The sequence below is a fragment of the Pleurodeles waltl genome, chromosome 6 (assembly GCF_031143425.1).
Source record: "Pleurodeles waltl isolate 20211129_DDA chromosome 6, aPleWal1.hap1.20221129, whole genome shotgun sequence".
NCBI lineage: Eukaryota > Metazoa > Chordata > Amphibia > Caudata > Salamandridae > Pleurodeles > Pleurodeles waltl.
Genome location: NC_090445.1, coordinates 372,233,244 through 372,249,735, shown reverse-complemented (window position 1 = coordinate 372,249,735; position 16,492 = coordinate 372,233,244). Strand labels below are relative to the sequence as shown.

The following is a 16,492-nucleotide window of genomic DNA, read 5'->3' as shown; positions in this document are numbered from 1 at the left end:
ACTATTAGCGCCTTACAGCTATGCAACTATTCACCAGAAATGTGTTCACAACTAGAATTTTGAGCTCTGGAAAGGACAACATCTGAAATGGAGAACATTTGAAATGAAGGGAGCCTTGATGAGCAGTTAGCTGTACTGGGAGCCAAAAACAGCCTAGGCAAAAATGTTCTGACCCCTTCCTCTCTTTTTTCCACTTTAATTTTTTCTCTTTTGCTCTATTCTCTCCATCTTGCTCTTATTGCTCTCTCCGGACTGCTATAAACCCTAGGAGAGCTGGAGACAGAGGAGACAACCTATCATCTTCAACAACCGATCATCTATGGCTTCATTCCCTGGGAACATGCCCTGCAGGATAAATGGTCACTCTGGCTCTGTATAGGACATCTTAAACTTCAAAGGAGTATGGTGGTAGAGTGATCCAAGTAGTGATATCCTGCAATCTGAAATATCCTATCTTGCATGCTTCCAAGTAAGATGAAGAATAAGGCAATTGTAAGACGGTAGATCAGAATAAATACAAAGACAACAAGACCATGGTCATCAATGAGCACACTGGGGATGGTCAGATTGAGGAAAAGCGAAAGATCAATGGGGAAAAGGTAGTCGACCAGGTGTCTTCACAAATTCTCCAATGGAAAGGTTTGTAGTTATGAAAGCAACCTCTGCATGGAAGCTGGGAGATACAAAGTTTGTTCACATAAGTATGGTCACATCATTGATTACAGCGATAATAATGGAGAAACGATTGTTCAAAAGGTGGGCCTGGAAAAGAATGTAGAGTGAGAAAAGGAGAAACTACTAGTGACAAAAGCCCTGACTAGCCTTCTACGAATAATAGGAAACTTAATGTTGATTAGTGGCTTCTCCTCCCAAAATATCTAAGCATGCGTCCAGGAGGGAAAACATAGATGTGATACTTCCCATACTGGGATTTAACACCCTTAGACACCTATCTGCTAGACTTCATTAAAGGAGAAAATCCAAGGAAGGGCCAAAAAGTTATCCCTCTGTGGTCTTTTACCTGAACGGGAGTCTTGTGCATGCTCATGCCTCGTCTACTATTTTCAGACACTGATGAGGTTTCTGACAAAGGTTGCATTTTGATTCAGAATGTTTTCCTGAAGTGTCTCCTTCAGGCTCATGAATACTTATTCATGTTTTATAGAGAAAACACTAGGTCCAAGATGGCGTCAGAGCATTATGCAATATACATGAGCAGTGTATAGTTGACAGCGAACCACATATTCACTCTTACCATATACAAAACGTCCTCAAAGAGTGAAGAGGTACTAGAGTTATATTACAAAATGAGGTGTAGAATCAGAGTGGAGTCAACCGTGATACTTGCATGGTGGCATCACAGGGAGATATTCCATTAGGTATGATGCACAGTCACAGGTTTTAAAGGTTTTCAGAGTATAGGACCACTCTGAGAACCTGTGTTTACACTCAGGCATGGGGTTGAACTCTTCATGTTTTCACAAGCATGATTCTGAAGATTAGAAAGAAAGGTGGATTTCTGATTTGCCACGCCAGGGTTAGTAAGCACTGTATGAATACAATTACAATTTATGGGACTAGAAGTGCCATATCAGAGGAGCACTGCCAGAGAAGGATTTACTGCTGTGCTCTTTTTTCCTTGAAAAGCGGGATTGCGAGGGTGAGAATGTGTTACTGCATCCGGTGTGTAGGATATGCAGTTTAACCTGCTTTGTAACTAGGTTTAGTGTAATTTATTACTGCACGCAGGGAAGTACAGCTTGTTTACTCTCATACAGAGTTGTTCTGAGTTTTTCTGAACACGTCTATTGCCCCAGACTTGTGATTTCTCATAATACACAAAGTAAAAGGATCTAGTGTTCTGATTCAATACAATACAAAATTATATTTGTGTATTTTTTTGTAATGTATATTTATTTTATAATATACAGAATCACAGATAAATCAAGTGCTAAGGCGCACATAAAATAAACATACGATCACAAACCTCTATTAAAACATAAACATAATAAAGACATAGCAAACTCAGACTAACTAATGGCATAAATGTTCTTTCTGAAGACGCATGGTGTTCGGTTAAGAATGATCGTCTTACACATATCCTCTACCTCATTCCTCTGATCGCTCTCCTCCTGAATCCCTGGGCAGGATTTAGGTAATGATGATGATAGGGTCATCTCTTTGATGATGAACGGGGTTCTGTTCATGCCAAAAAATGAATGACACCTGAATAACCATAGCTAAAGCAACGTAAGTACTACAACTTGCCTCTTATGGTAAGCAAACATTTTTTGATATTTTTCCCCCACAATCGTTCCAAAGGTCTCTTCTTTGTCAAGTATGTATTCCTCCATGAAGAACACACACTTGAATCCTGGAAGAACCCCCTGTAAATGTGTTTGTGCAGTAATCTTGATTCGCCTTTCTGAGGAAATCCACAAGCCACCTAGGTTCATACCCCCATTACCCGTATGCCACTAAGGACAGTCAATGTAATTAATGATGAGGTTCTTTATTGGAAAGGAAAAACACTGATAGTTTGTGTCACATGAAGTGGATTCACAGGAACTTAATTCACCTAAAAGGCGGTAGGGGACGGGGGGCAGGATACTGGCTCCTCAACCACCCTCGATCCGTTGCAAGGTTTCCTTAGGAGAGGAATCAGAGCTATTTTGTCCTTTTCAGAACAAGCAAACTCAATGAGAATATAATGGTTACAAGAGCAGGAACTCTGACCTCCAGTGATACTGTAAGTTGTTACCCACGTGAAAACCTCTCATGCCCCACCACATACAGCACATTAACAACTTCTGAAAACGCCGTATTCACTAGACTTGTACTATCCAGGATCTCCTAATATGATACGCAACTTTTTTACAACATGTACAAACAAGCATTTCCAAAGCCAACAGAATAGCAATATCTATTGGCTTTGTCAATGTTTTTAAACACGCTGCACAGCAAGTAAAAAAGGAGCTATGATGCAGCCACCGTTGACCGCCTTATAGCGCTGTTTTTTCTTTAAGCCATGTTGCAAAGCAGCCCACGTTGCTATAAAATAAATAAACATTAAACAAAGCCAACTAACATTCACATCCACATGAGGTATTTGGCATTATTTCATTTTTATTGTGGGGGATGGGAGGGCTGGAGGGGAAAGCGGCGAGAACTGTGGAGGGGCGAGGGAGTCAGCAACGCAATGAACATGGGGAGGAGGGTGGGGACAAGCAACAATAGGGAGGTGTGGGAGAGGAAGAAGGAAGCAACAAGACAATGTAGGGTGGGAGGAGTGCGGGGGTGAAGCAACACAAAGGAGGGTGCGAGGAGTGCGGGGTGAACCAACACGAAGGAGGAGTGGGGGAGCGCAAGGGTGAAGCAACACATATGAAGTGTGGGCAGAGTGCTAGAGGCAAGCAGCAAGAGGGAGGTGAGTGGGAGGAGTGAGAGAGCAGCAGCACAACGGATGGCATGGAGAGCGCAGGGGGCAAGTAATACAAGGGATGTGTGGGGTGAAGGGAGGGAACAGCAACACAACAGAGAGTGGATGAGGGGAAAAGCACAGCAGTGGGAGAAGGAAGGGACTGGAGACGCATGCACTTTTACAGAATGCATGCACCATTTTTTTTTAAGTACCTACAAGAGCCTGCAACCAGTAGAAGGACACTGGCCACAGACAGGAAACTGTAATTGGTCCATGCTCCACAGAAGGGGCAAAAACTTGAGGACAAAGCAGAAAGTAGGAGGCGAGCAGGAGGTGGAGACCAATCAGAAGCAATAACAAGAGTGATGTTGAAGCCAACCAATGGTAAGTAATGGGCGGGCTCTAAGACCTTGGTGCTGTGATCTCAGGACCTGCAGCTCTAGAAACTCCTAAAACCCTGCAGGGGGTGATGATGCCCTCTTCCAAAAATAATTCTCCCTAAACATGGGCTTGAGCAAGCCCCATGGTGTTAACAGTGACAAAAAACCTTGTATGAGCTTTACACTCCTTTAGTTCACAGCCAAGCGTATGCCACATCCAGTTAACTGTTCATCTATTTCATATTTATCCAACTAACCTTATCAGGGATAAATACGTAAGGATTTAGAAGCACACCTTTTCCCAAACTATGCCCTACTTATGGCTACTGGGTTCATTAAGCCCTTTTGAGGCTCATGTGCCTCTATGGTCGCTTTGCACCTGTCATTCCTTGAGTGATGTTGACCAGTCGCCTTTGAAATGACTGCTGCACCCAAAACTCCCACAATCAACACTACGAACCCCAGGCAAGAGACCTATAGGCCTAGATATCTAGTTGCTGAGAAAATGACTCCTTCATCAGTGGCTTTACTTAAGAATGACTGCTCAACTATCTCCATTCTACCTCAATCCTCCTCCTCAAAAGCAGAACCTGCAGAAAAAGTTACTCACCTGTAATACCAACTTTCTATCAAGAATATCTTTATTACATTCAGAACACCTATCTGTCTCCTATGTGTGAGGATCACAGAACACTTTAAAAACAGGGAATTAAATAGCCAAATAAAGCAAAAAACACAAGGTCTATACAATGGTAACATTTGTGTTATATTTTGTATCTTTCTAAAAACATATCAGAAAATATACAAAACCTCATTGTATAAAATTAACACAATAAAATGGCACTGCTCCAGCTCAACTATTTAAGGCACCAGTCAGCCCAGAGACCCTATCGTAAATTAGCACTTGCAGGGCTCTAATTTTCAAATCTTATGATACCGCCCCATCATCCTGCAGTGGTAAAGCAGTACAGCCATTGTTTAAAACAGTTAAACTCATAACATGATGAATTAATCACCTGGCACTTCTGTTCTTCCTGAGGTATCTAGCAGCATCTGTATAGCCAATAATTGGTTATAACAGATTTTCATTAATAAAATAAGTATTTCACACTATCATATTATGCCTTTGGCTAATACATCTTTCCCTGATAACCCATAATAAAAGTACATTTTATCAATGGGAGAATAACACATTGAAAGGCCCTGGTCAAGGACTCTGTGATATCTCATCATGTGTTCTTGACTGGCTGGGTCAGATTGCTCTTTAGGATAATATGACAGTGACAGGTATGATTCTTAACAGGTCCACTCAGTTTTCTTAGCTTACAGAGAGGGTTTACAATGCTGACTATTGCCAAGGCAACGTCTGGAGTGAGTTTGCCCTTTGATAATAAAAATGTTAAGCCTTGCTTTACTGCAAGGTTATCTCCAAATTATTTCAGTTTCTGAGCATGCATTCAAGTCCGGTTTTCATTTAACATTACGTTGTTTCCATACTTCTATTTTGGATGGCTCAGTGTCTTGGGGTAGGGCTGAGCTTTCTCTTTTATTCAGTGTTTATGACTATTAATGAAGATCCATTGATAGAGTAGAGTTTACTCCGCTGTAACAACAATCTTCTCTCAAGCATATATTTATGTTATGTTATATTGATTTGTGTAGCGCATTAATCACCTGAGAGGGTATCCAGGCAGTTGGGCAGGTGTGTAGGTTTGTGGTCCCCAAAGTGCTTATATGAAGAGGCACATATTCAGCTTTGTGCAAAACTCAAGAAGTGAGGAGGAGGCCCTGATGTGTAGATGGAGGTCAGTCAATGTTTTGGGTGCGATGTAGGAGAATGAGCGATTTCTAATTTTGCTTTTGCAGATCGGGGAATGTGTGTGAGTGAGAATGAGGCAGAGTGTAGGTGTCTGGTGGGTTGGTAAAAGTGTATGTGGCTGTTCAGGTATTCTGGTCCTGTGTTGTGTTGCTGTTTGTATGTGTGCGTGAGAAGTTTGAATTGGCTATGCATGTGAATAGGGAGCCAGTGAAGCTTCCTGAGGTGCAGTGTGATGTGCGTGTCGCATAGGAGGCCGAGAACGAGTCTTGCAGCAGTGTTCTGGATGGTCAGGAGTCTGTGTAAGAGTTGTTTGGAGAATCTGGCTTCGTGTTGCTGTAGTCCAGCCTGCTAGTGATGAGTGCTTGTGTGATGATCCATCTGGTGTTCTGAGGCATCCATTTGAAGATGTTTCGCAGCATGCGTAGGATGTGGAAGCAGGACGTGCACATTCCGCTGACATGATCCCGCATGTTGAGCTGGTCACCTAGGATGATCCCTAGATTTCCTGTGTGGGGTGTAGGTGCTGGTCCCAGCTCCGACGGCAACCAGGTGGAGTCCCCTGGGGAGGCCTTGTTGCTGAAGACCAGTGCTTCTGTCTTGTTGGAGCTGAGCTGCAGGCAGTTGGTTTGCATCCAGTCTGCTACCATGGTAATGCAGTTGGTTAAGTTGTTTCTGGAGGTGGTTGCTTTGTCCGTCATGGACAGGATGAGTGTGGTGTCATCGGCATAGGAGATGAGGATGACACCATTTTCTTTTTTTGCATTACTTTTTTTAAATTATTTTAGACAGTGTGCTTTCAAACTGATAGTATATTGTTTTTATATCTTTGGAAGGGGCCTGTCAGAGCCCGGTGGGATACTTGTTTTTTTTACTTCTATTTTGGGACGGCAGACCAGCTTTAAGCGTGCACGGCGCCACGCCCCTTTTTGGAATCACATGGGCACTTCAGCCCTTACTTGACAGATGAGGACGCGGAGTGGATGCACGCAGCGGGCACGCCCAAGGCAAGCCCCTCTGTGCCCATCCGGGACCAGGGACTAGGAACTCTGCTGGTGCGGCTGACTCCAGGCAAGTGAAATATTATTCGCGATCTCAACTATAGAATCTTAGAACCAATTTATGTAGAAGCAGGCTGGAGATGCCTTTGTCTCTCTCCCCCCCGGGGTCAAGTTAGATCTGTGAGGCGTGTGCTTGGACTCCTTAGGTGCCTCATTCCCAGAGGTCTGGTTTACAGTCCCCTCGGCAGGAAGCGAGCATTAGCTCAGAGCCCCTCATTAAATGTGGACTAATAAATGCTTGGTCACTCCCCAAGCATAGCCTTGAAATTGCTGCAGAACTGTCTTCGATGCAGTCCACTTGTGCTTTTTTCTTGGTGTCTCTTATTTGCTGCCGATAGGGTCTGAGTGCAGCCTTGTAGGTACTTCCGTTGGTGGTGTTGTGACCGGCTCTGAGGTTTTCTGTGTACCAGATGAGCTGCTTGTGAGATCTGCTATGCTTGTTGGGTTTGATGAGTGCAAGGGAGTCCATGCAGTTCTTGATCAGGTTGTTGAAGCTGTTAATGTCCCTGTCAAGGTTATCTGTGGGGCTAGGTTGATCTGCTCTGAGGGCGCTGAGCCAGCCTGCTTCTTTGAATTTGCCACAACTGTGGCTTGAAATACTGAACATGGCAGGGGAGTTGACTTGAGGTGTACTGATTTGAAAGTTGATGATGGAGTTTTTGATCCACATGAGCGGTGTGGTGGAGTGGTATTTAATGCTGTTGCTTGTGGTAAAGATAGGGTCCAGTGTGTGTCCTGAAATGTGTGTTGGCTCTCAGACGAGTTGGGTGAGTCCGATATTGTTCAAGCTTTTGAGAAGTGCTGTGGAGCAGGTGTTGTTTCTGTCTTCCAGATGAAAGGTGAGGTCACTGAGGAGAATGTCAGCTTTAGAGTTGATGGTGAGCAGAGCAATGAACTGGGTAATGAAGTCGGTAAATGTGGCTTGTGTGGTTGGGAGGCAGGGGTTTCGTTCAGGCTGAAGTTCTTTGAGATTTGCAGTTTGAAGTGCAGGTTTTCCATAAAAGGGGTGGCATTCTCTGTGAATGTTGTGCATTTGATGGATTCCTTGTAGATGATAGTGAGTCCTCCTCCTTGCTGGTGAAGGTGGTCCTGTTGAGCAATCGTAAAGCCCGCTGGGACTGCTGTGGCGATGTTGGCAAGTGCTGAGGGGTTGAGCAAGGTTTCTATCATAAAGAGGATGTCAGGTGCATTGCTACTCAGCAGGTCCCATATTTCAGTTTTGTGTCTGCTGAGTGATGCAGGTCAGTGGGTATTGACATGCGGGTTTCCTGTAGCATGTGGTGCGGAGTGGGGGTTAAGGCGCTGTTAGTGCTTGTGTGGCGTGTGTGTTGGGAGGGGGTGTAATGGGCATTGTTAGTTTTTGTGCATGGGGTGTGGTGCTGCTGGAGAACCAGCAGTGTGTGCCGGCAAACCATTGTTTGAGGTGCAGCACAATGGTGTTTGGGGGGATGCTGTGAGGGGAAGGAACGACGTGCAGGGTCTAGCGACCTAAGTAGAGCTGCGGGGTATCGCTGGGCAGTGATCGAACAATGGTTCCTGGAGCTGGGCACAGGTGGGCTTGACTTTGGTGTGCCCACATGCACCTGAGTTACAGCTGTATTTAATATGTCCTGCAAGGGGGAAGGAGTGCAGGGTGCTGTGATATCATTTCCTGCGCTGATGGATGGTGGGAAATTAAGTCCTCTTGCTTTGCTTTGCTTCTTTTTAAGGCAGTTTGGATGGAAAAACAGTAATGTAACTTCCTGTCCGGATTTATTATGGGAAGTTCAGTGTTGTCCCTTACTGTGTAGGTGGGTGATGGGAGATTCAGTGATGTCACTGCCTGTGCTGATGAGTGAGGAGAAACAAAGTCCTCTTGTTGGCTTCTTCTTTTAAAGATGTTTTGACGGTAAAACCAGTACTGGCACTTCCTGTTCAGATGTATGATGGAAATGAAGTGATGTCACTTCCTGAGTAGGTGGATGACTAGAGATCCAATTATGTCACTTCCTGTGCTGATGGGTGATGGGAAATTATCCCATTATTATATCCATAAACAACCGTCCCTCCTCCCTTGTGGAGCAACAGAATGGAAGCATAAATCTAGATGTAAGACCCTACTTTCTTCAGCAGGCTGTCAAAATGAAATGATAGTCACTTTATTACTAAATGGGACTGTGGATCATTCTGGGATTGAACGACTCAAAGGGCAGCGAAAAAAGTCAAAGTATTTTTTTTTAAATTGGAGCCTGCATGCCAATGGCAACATTTCCATCTCATTTCTATAATCTGGCTTTGCAGAGCAGCTGTTGTTAGACAATTATGCGAGTATTGCCAGGCGAGAGGCTATGGCTTCACCCGTATGCTGGGAGCCAGGAGAATATGTTTTGGTTGTGCTTAAGTTATGTGTTTCCACAAAAATAATGCTTGCCCTCCAAACAGCTGTGATCAATTTGTTTATTTACCCAGCAGTCTGAGCTTGAACTTTCGGGGACACACACCTGGAATTGCAATGATATTAAAGTGCCTTAGATGACTAGATACTTTATGTTGTTTTCCTCTCACAGCAGAAGCAGCAAAGATGGGAGGAGGGCAGTAATTTAACCAACGTGAATTTTTAGTCCTGGCTTGACAGTCCAACTGTCACCTGGCCTTTTAACCTACACCAATAGTATTCTACAGTTCTTTGCTTCCACACAAATAAATATCCTTCCCCCTGCTACTTACCTGTAATGCTTCACAGTACCATACAAAATTCCTTTAAAGCCAGACCTATTGGCATTGCTGATGCTTGTTTCTTCCTTTTAAAGAAAATATGGGAGTATGTTCAGCAGTAACAGTGCACATGCTTTTAGACCCTTTTCCAGTTTTATAATAGGTTTTGTATATTTTCTGTATGTTTGCATATATTTTGTATCTTTATTTGGAGACTTCTTTTTTTACATGTTGTAACGTTTCTGGGATCCCCGCAGATAGGTGGGACTATTCTGTGTTCATGAATATTAATTAATGAAGAACCTATCAGTGGCCACTGTCTGATTCACTTTGAGTGGATTGGATTGGACTTTGTGTTTTCAAGGCAATACCTGTCAAGAGTCATATGTTCCATCTAAAGAACAAACTAAGAAAGGTGATAACTGCTTTAACAGCATCTAACAAAATAACAATGTTGCATTTGGCTATATCTTTTCACTTACAGGCGTAAAACTGCACTGCAGTCTTGAATGTGTGCAGGCTTTTAGGAGTCATACACTAAGCTACCAAGTATTTGTGTTACTTATCTCAAAGTAAAGCTGTATGCCATAAGACTTCCAAAAATGCATAGGCATATTGCTTTAATGTAAATAAAAATATTGTATCTTTTCAATACAATAAGACCATTAGTGATATGCTTTTACTTGGAGCGATATATGGGTTAGCTGAAAAAATGTGTTCTAATAGCACTTTCTAAGTCTAGGTCTGGGCTGTCTGGCCCCGCTACCCACTAATAGTCAAAAGGCATAGAGGAGGTACATGATACTCCAGTGGGTTTACAGCAGTACCTGGCTCTTTTGGTTTCAAGGACAAGATTTGTACTAGAACTGACAAGTTGCCATTGAGTGCCACAGGCCTCACAGAACTAGCATGGCAGTGTTTATCTGAATTCTTTTGGATTAGGGTTATGCAAAGATTGTATACTGAAATTCCGATCATTAATGTGTTCTCTCCACCTCTCACTGTCTTAATGGCATGTATTATGTGCTAAGAAGTCAGGGAGAAGGGACAGCCTGGATATCAGAAAAAATGTACTTTAAAGGTAATTCAGGTTATCATAATTCTTGTTCTGCCTCCTTCACAACATTCCACGAACCAAACCTTCTGGCTTATGCTAAGTCACCATATAGGTGGCTGTGAAGAAACACAGTGGGAAATGGTGGTGGTTGCATAAAAAGGGGGCCAGGCGGCTCCAGTGACTATCCAACAGCACACTCTAGGGCCAAAGCTTACTTCAGTCAGACCTTATTTTCTCATATTCTTGGTGAAACCATCGTAGGTTTGGGCAATCACCTCATATCTGGGTGCTGGAAGTCTTTTCATGTGTCTAGAAAGTAGGGTTATGGAGACGGGCACACACACATTACTCACCGTCGTGACCCCTGTATTGCTACTCAGCAGTCCCATTCTACACAACTCACACCCAGGCCCAGCCTGGTGCCTACTACATACACATACCTGGACAGAAGACAAAAGAAAGGGAAATGTGAGTGGAAGCCAAGGGGGCATGTAGGGCAGCCTGGGGGCAGCAGATGTGCAAGGGTGGTGCTGTGTACATGTCTTACCTTTCAGCTTTCTGTCAGATATCTTGTTGTGGAGGTGTACAAGGATAGACATACAAGGGAGTAGGGTGAAATTATTGAATGTTGTTTGACCTGGAAGAGACTGTGTCCAACCCACCTCATTGCTTTTGAGTCTATTCACTTCGGCTTCCTCTTCCCAGATCAGCTTGCCATCTGTGGGGAAAGGAGAAAGGTCAGGCGTATTCCGTGACATACTCCATTATCCCTACAGTCACTGGGGGCCAGTTTGAGGATTGGGGACAGCAAGCTTCAGACGGATACAGACATATCTGTCTAGTTTCCCTGTCAGTTTTTTTTCTAGCATTCCCTTCTTACCTCAGCTTTCTGTTTAGGTAATCCATTCCTTCCGTTTTTAGAAAGCGAGGTGTACTTCAGACGGTGAAGAAAGATATTGGGCCCGAGCGGCAGGGATACTCGTAGAGGAAGCCCTGAGGCACGACACGTTGAAACCAGGGCTAGTTGTTGACAAAGACTCTGGGACGGGGAGATACAGGGCGATACCAACAGGGACAGAGAGACCAGGGGCACACATACAAGAAACTGAGACACAATGAGGAGAACAATGGGACACATAGGCAAGGTAAGGCAAGCAACCCTGGGCCAGGAAGGCAAGGGTCACCAGACAGAAGTAAAGAGGGACACTGAGACAAAACACAAGGCGAGTGGGACAGACAGATAAGGGCAGTGGGATGGGGTGTGATGAGCACCGGCATTGAGATAGCAGTTTTCCACATAGAAAGGGAGACACTGCGTCATAGAGATGACACGGAGATAAAATGAGACAATCGACGTCACTGACAAGCTGAGGTGGCAGAGGTGGGACACTGTCCGGGATGGGGCCAAGCACGAGCTATAGACGGCTGAGGTTGTCTGAGGTGACTGTCGCACTACCACGAAAGGTAAAGTACTCTACTTGCTGGCATTTGTGGAGTACTGTTTTTCCTCCCTCAGGTAATGGCAGGAAACAGCTACTGCAAAAGAACTCCACTTCCTGTATAGGCCACCAAATGTTTTGCCTTCTCAGGCAGAAGTGAGATTTGCTTGTTGAAGAATTTGTTATTACAAAATCTGCGGACAACAAAGTTAATTGTGACATTAGAGTGTACCTTACATTCTCCAATGGCATCCTTCCATCACTGCATAGAAGATATCTCACAGTGGTTCAAAGCTAATTCCTTTAAGTTTAACAGGGATAAGACGTGGCAACGAGCTGTTTTTGGGCTCCCCTCCGCGACCTCAGGCAGCAGAATTCTGTCCAGGGGAACACAACTCGGATCCAAATACTGCGGGTTGGCTTGAAATCTGGCAGTTTACGTGGACGAGCTCTTTCCCCACTCATTTTAATAAATTATCTCCCACTTGCGTTGGATTAACGAAGGCACTGTGTAAAATATTGCGCATGTTGCCAGCGCGCGTTCGCCCTCTTGTGGTGCAAAGCATTACTTTAAACAGACTTGACTATAGCAACGCCCTGCTGTTAGGCAGAGGCAGACATCAATCGGTTGTGTGCAAAGACATGGTTGACGCTTAGTTTGTGTAAGGAAATGCCTCCTTGGCATGGTTACCCCCTGACTTTTTGCCTTTGCTGATGCTATGTTTTGAATTGAAAGTGTGCTGAGGCCTGCTAACCAGGCCCCAGCACCAGTGTTCTTTCCCTAACCTGTACTTTTGATTCCACAATTGGCACACCCTGGCATCCAGATAAGTCCCTTGTAACTGGTACCTCTGGTACCAAGGGCCCTGATGCCAGGGAAGGTCTCTAAGGGCTGCAGCATGTATTATGCCACCCTGGAGACCCCTCACTCAGCACAGACACACTGCTTGCCAGCTTGTGTGTGCTAGTGAGAACAAAATGAGTAAGTCGACATGGCACTCCCCTCAGGGTGCCATGCCAGCCTCTCACTGCCTATGTAGTATAGGTAAGACACCCCTCTAGCAGGCCTTACAGCCCTAAGGCAGGGTGCACTATACCATAGGTGAGGGCACCAGTGCATGAGCACTGTGCCCCTACAGTGTCTAAGCAATACCTTAGACATTGTAAGTGCAGGGTAGCCATAAGAGTATATGGTCTGAGAGTCTGTTTTACACGAACTCCACTGCACCATAATGGCTACACTGAAAACTGGGAAGTTTGGTATCAAACTTCTCAGCACAATAAATGCACACTGATGCCAGTGTACATTTTATTGTAAAATACACCACAGAGGGCACCTTAGAGGTGCCCCCTGAAACTTAACCGACTATCTGTGTAGGCTGACTGGTTCCAGCAGCCTGCCACACTAGAGACATGTTGCTGGCCCCATGGGGAGAGTGCCTTTGTCACTCTGAGGCCAGTAACAAAGCCTGCACTGGGTGGAGATGCTAACACCTCCCCCAGGCAGGAGCTGTAACACCTGGCGGTGAGCCTCAAAGGCTCACCCCTTTGTCACAGCACCGCAGGACACTCCAGCTTAGTGGAGTTGCCCGCCCCCTCCGGCCACGGCCCCCACTTTTGGCGGCAAGGCTGGAGGAAACAAAGAAAGCAACAAGGAGGAGTCACTGGCCAGTCAGGACAGCCCCTAAGGTGTCCTGAGCTGAAGTGACTCTAACTTTTAGAAATCCTCCATCTTGCAGATGGAGGATTCCCCCAATAGGATTAGGGATGTGACCCCCTCCCCTTGGGAGGAGGCACAAAGAGGGTGTACTCACCCTCAGGGCTAGTAGCCATTGGCTACTAACCCCCCAGACCTAAACACGCCCTTAAATTTAGTATTTAAGGGCTCTCCCTGAACCTAGAAAATAGATTCCTGCAACTACAAGAAGAAGGACTGCCGAGCTGACAAACCCCTGCAGAGGAAGAACAGAAGACACCAACTGCCTTGGCCCCAGACTTACCGGCCGGTCTCCTGCCTTCCAAAGAACCTGCTCCAGCGACGCTTTCCAAGGGACCAGTGACCGCTGAATCCTCTGAGGACTGCCCTGCTTCGAAAAAGACAAGAAACTCCCGAGGACAGCGGCCCTGCTCCAAAAGAACTGCAACTTTGTTACAAGGAGCAGATTTAAAGACCCCTGCAACTCCCCGCAAGAAGCGTGAGACTTGCAACACTGCACCCGGTGACCCCGACTCGACTGGTGGAGAACAACCAACTCAGGGAGGACCCTCCGGCGACTCTACGACTGTGAGTAACCAAAGTTGTCCCCCCTGAGCCCCCACAGCGACGCCTGCAGAGGGAATCCCCAGGCTCCCCCTGACCGCGACTGTCTGAACTCCATTTCCCGACGGCTGGAAAAGACCCTGCACCCGCAGCCCCCAGCCCCTAAAGAAACGGAACTTCTGTGCAGGAGTGACCCCAGGAGGCCCTCTCCCTTGCCCAGGTGGTGGCTACCCCGAGGAGCCCCCCCCTTGCCTGCCTGCATCGCTGGAGAGACCCCTTGGTCTTCCATTGAAACCTGAAGGAAACCCGACGCGTGTTTGCACACTGCACCCGGCCGCCCCCGCGCTGCTGAGGGTGTACTTTCTGTGCTACTTTGTGTCCCCCCCGGTGCCCTACAAAACCCCCCTGGTCTGCCCCCCGAAGACGCGGGTACTTACCTGCTGGCAGACTGGAACCGGGGCACCCCCTTCTCTCCATTATAGCCTATGTGTTTTGGGCACCTCTTTGACCTTTGCACCTGACCGGCCCTGAGCTGCTGGTGTGATAACTTTGGGGTTGCTCTGAACCCCCAACGGTGGGCTACCTTGGACCAAAAACTCAAACCTGTAAGTGACTTACTTACCTGTGAAAACTAACAATAACTTACCTCCCCCAGGAACTGTGAAAATTGCACAGTGTCCACTTTTAAAACAGCTTATTGTGTTTTATGTAAAAAGTATACATGCTAAAGTAATGATTCAAAGTTCCTAGAGTACTTACCTGCAATACCTTTCAAAAGAGCTATTACATGTAAAATTTGAACCTGTGGTTCTTAAAATAAACTAAGAAAATATATTTTCCTATAACAAAACCTATTGGCTGGATTTGTCTCTGAGTGTGTGCACCTCATTTATTGTCTATGTGTATGTACAACAAATGCTTAACACTACTCCTTGGATAAGCCTACTGCTCGACCACACTACCACAAAATAGAGCATTAGTATTATCTCTTTTTTTACCACTATTTTACCTCTAAGGGGAACCCTTGGACTCTGTGCATGCTATTCCTTACTTTGAAATAGCACATACAGAGCCAACTTCCTACATTGGTGGATCAGCGGTGGGGTACAAGACTTTGCATTTGCTGGACTACTCAGCCAATACCTGATCACACGACAAATTCCAAAAATTGTCATTAGAAATTGATTTTTGCAATTTGAAATTTTTACTAAATTCTTTAAAGTCCTGCTAGGGCCTTGTGTTAGTCCCTGTTAGCATTTCTTTTAGAGTTTAAAAGTTTGTAAGAGTTTGAATTAGATTCTAGAACTAGTTTTAGATTCTTAAAAGCATTCCAACTTTTAGAAGAATAATGTCTAGTACAGAGATGAATGTGGTGGAACTCGACACCACACCTTACCTCCATCTCCAGATGAAAGAGCTAAGGTCACTCTGTAACATAAGAAAAATAACAATGGGCTCCAGACCTACCAAAGTACAGCTCCAGGAGCTGTTGGCAGAGTATGATAGAGCCAACCCCTCTGTGGATAACACAGAGGAGGATGATAGTGAACTGGAGGAAGAATCCCCTCCACCAGTCCTATCTAGGGAGAACAGGGCTTCTGAAGCCCTGACTCCAAAAATAATAGTCAGAGATGCTGGCTCCCTCACAGGAGGGTCCAGCCTCTCTGAAATCACTGAGGATAACTCCAGTGAAGAGGACATCCAGTTAGCCAGGATGGCCAAAAGATTGGCTTTGGAAAAACAGATCCTAGCCATAGAAAGGGAAAGACAAGAGATGGGCCTAGGACCCATCAATGGTGGCAGCAACATAAATAGGGTCAGAGATTCTCCTGACATGTTGAAAATCCCCAAAGGGATTGTAACAAAATATGAAGATGGTGATGACATCACCAAATGGTTCACAGCTTTTGAGAGGGCTTGTGAAACCAGAAAAGTGAACAAATCTCACTGGGGTGCTCTCCTTTGGGAAATGTTCACAGGAAAGTGTAGGGATAGACTCCTCACACTCTCTAAAAAAGATGCAGAATCTTATGACCTCATGAAGGGTACCCTGATTGAGGGCTTTGGATTCTCCACTGAGGAGTATAGGATTAGATTCAGGGGGGCTCAAAAATCCTCGAGCCAGACCTGGGTTGACTTTGTAGACTACTCAGTAAAAACACTAGATGGTTGGATTCAAGGCAATGGTGTAAATGATTATGATGGGCTGTACAATTTATTTGTGAAAGAACACCTATTAAGTAATTGTTTCAATGATAAACTGCATCAGCATCTGGTGGACCTAGGACCAATTTCTCCCCAAGAATTGGGAAAGAAGGCGGACCATTGGGTCAAGACTAGGGTGTCCAAAACTTCCCCAGGGGG

General features: G+C 45.2%; 1 protein-coding gene across 3 annotated transcripts in view; it reads right to left on the bottom strand.

Moving 5' to 3' along the window:
* Positions 1-16,492, bottom strand: part of NFATC4 (nuclear factor of activated T cells 4) — a 420,369-nt gene that overhangs the window by 137,513 nt on the left and 266,364 nt on the right. For all 3 annotated transcript variants that reach the window (XM_069238283.1, XM_069238284.1, XM_069238285.1), the window contains exon 7: positions 11,092-11,147. In XM_069238283.1, the coding sequence (XP_069094384.1) occupies positions 11,092-11,147 (56 nt within the window). The remainder of the gene's footprint in view (positions 1-11,091; positions 11,148-16,492) is intronic.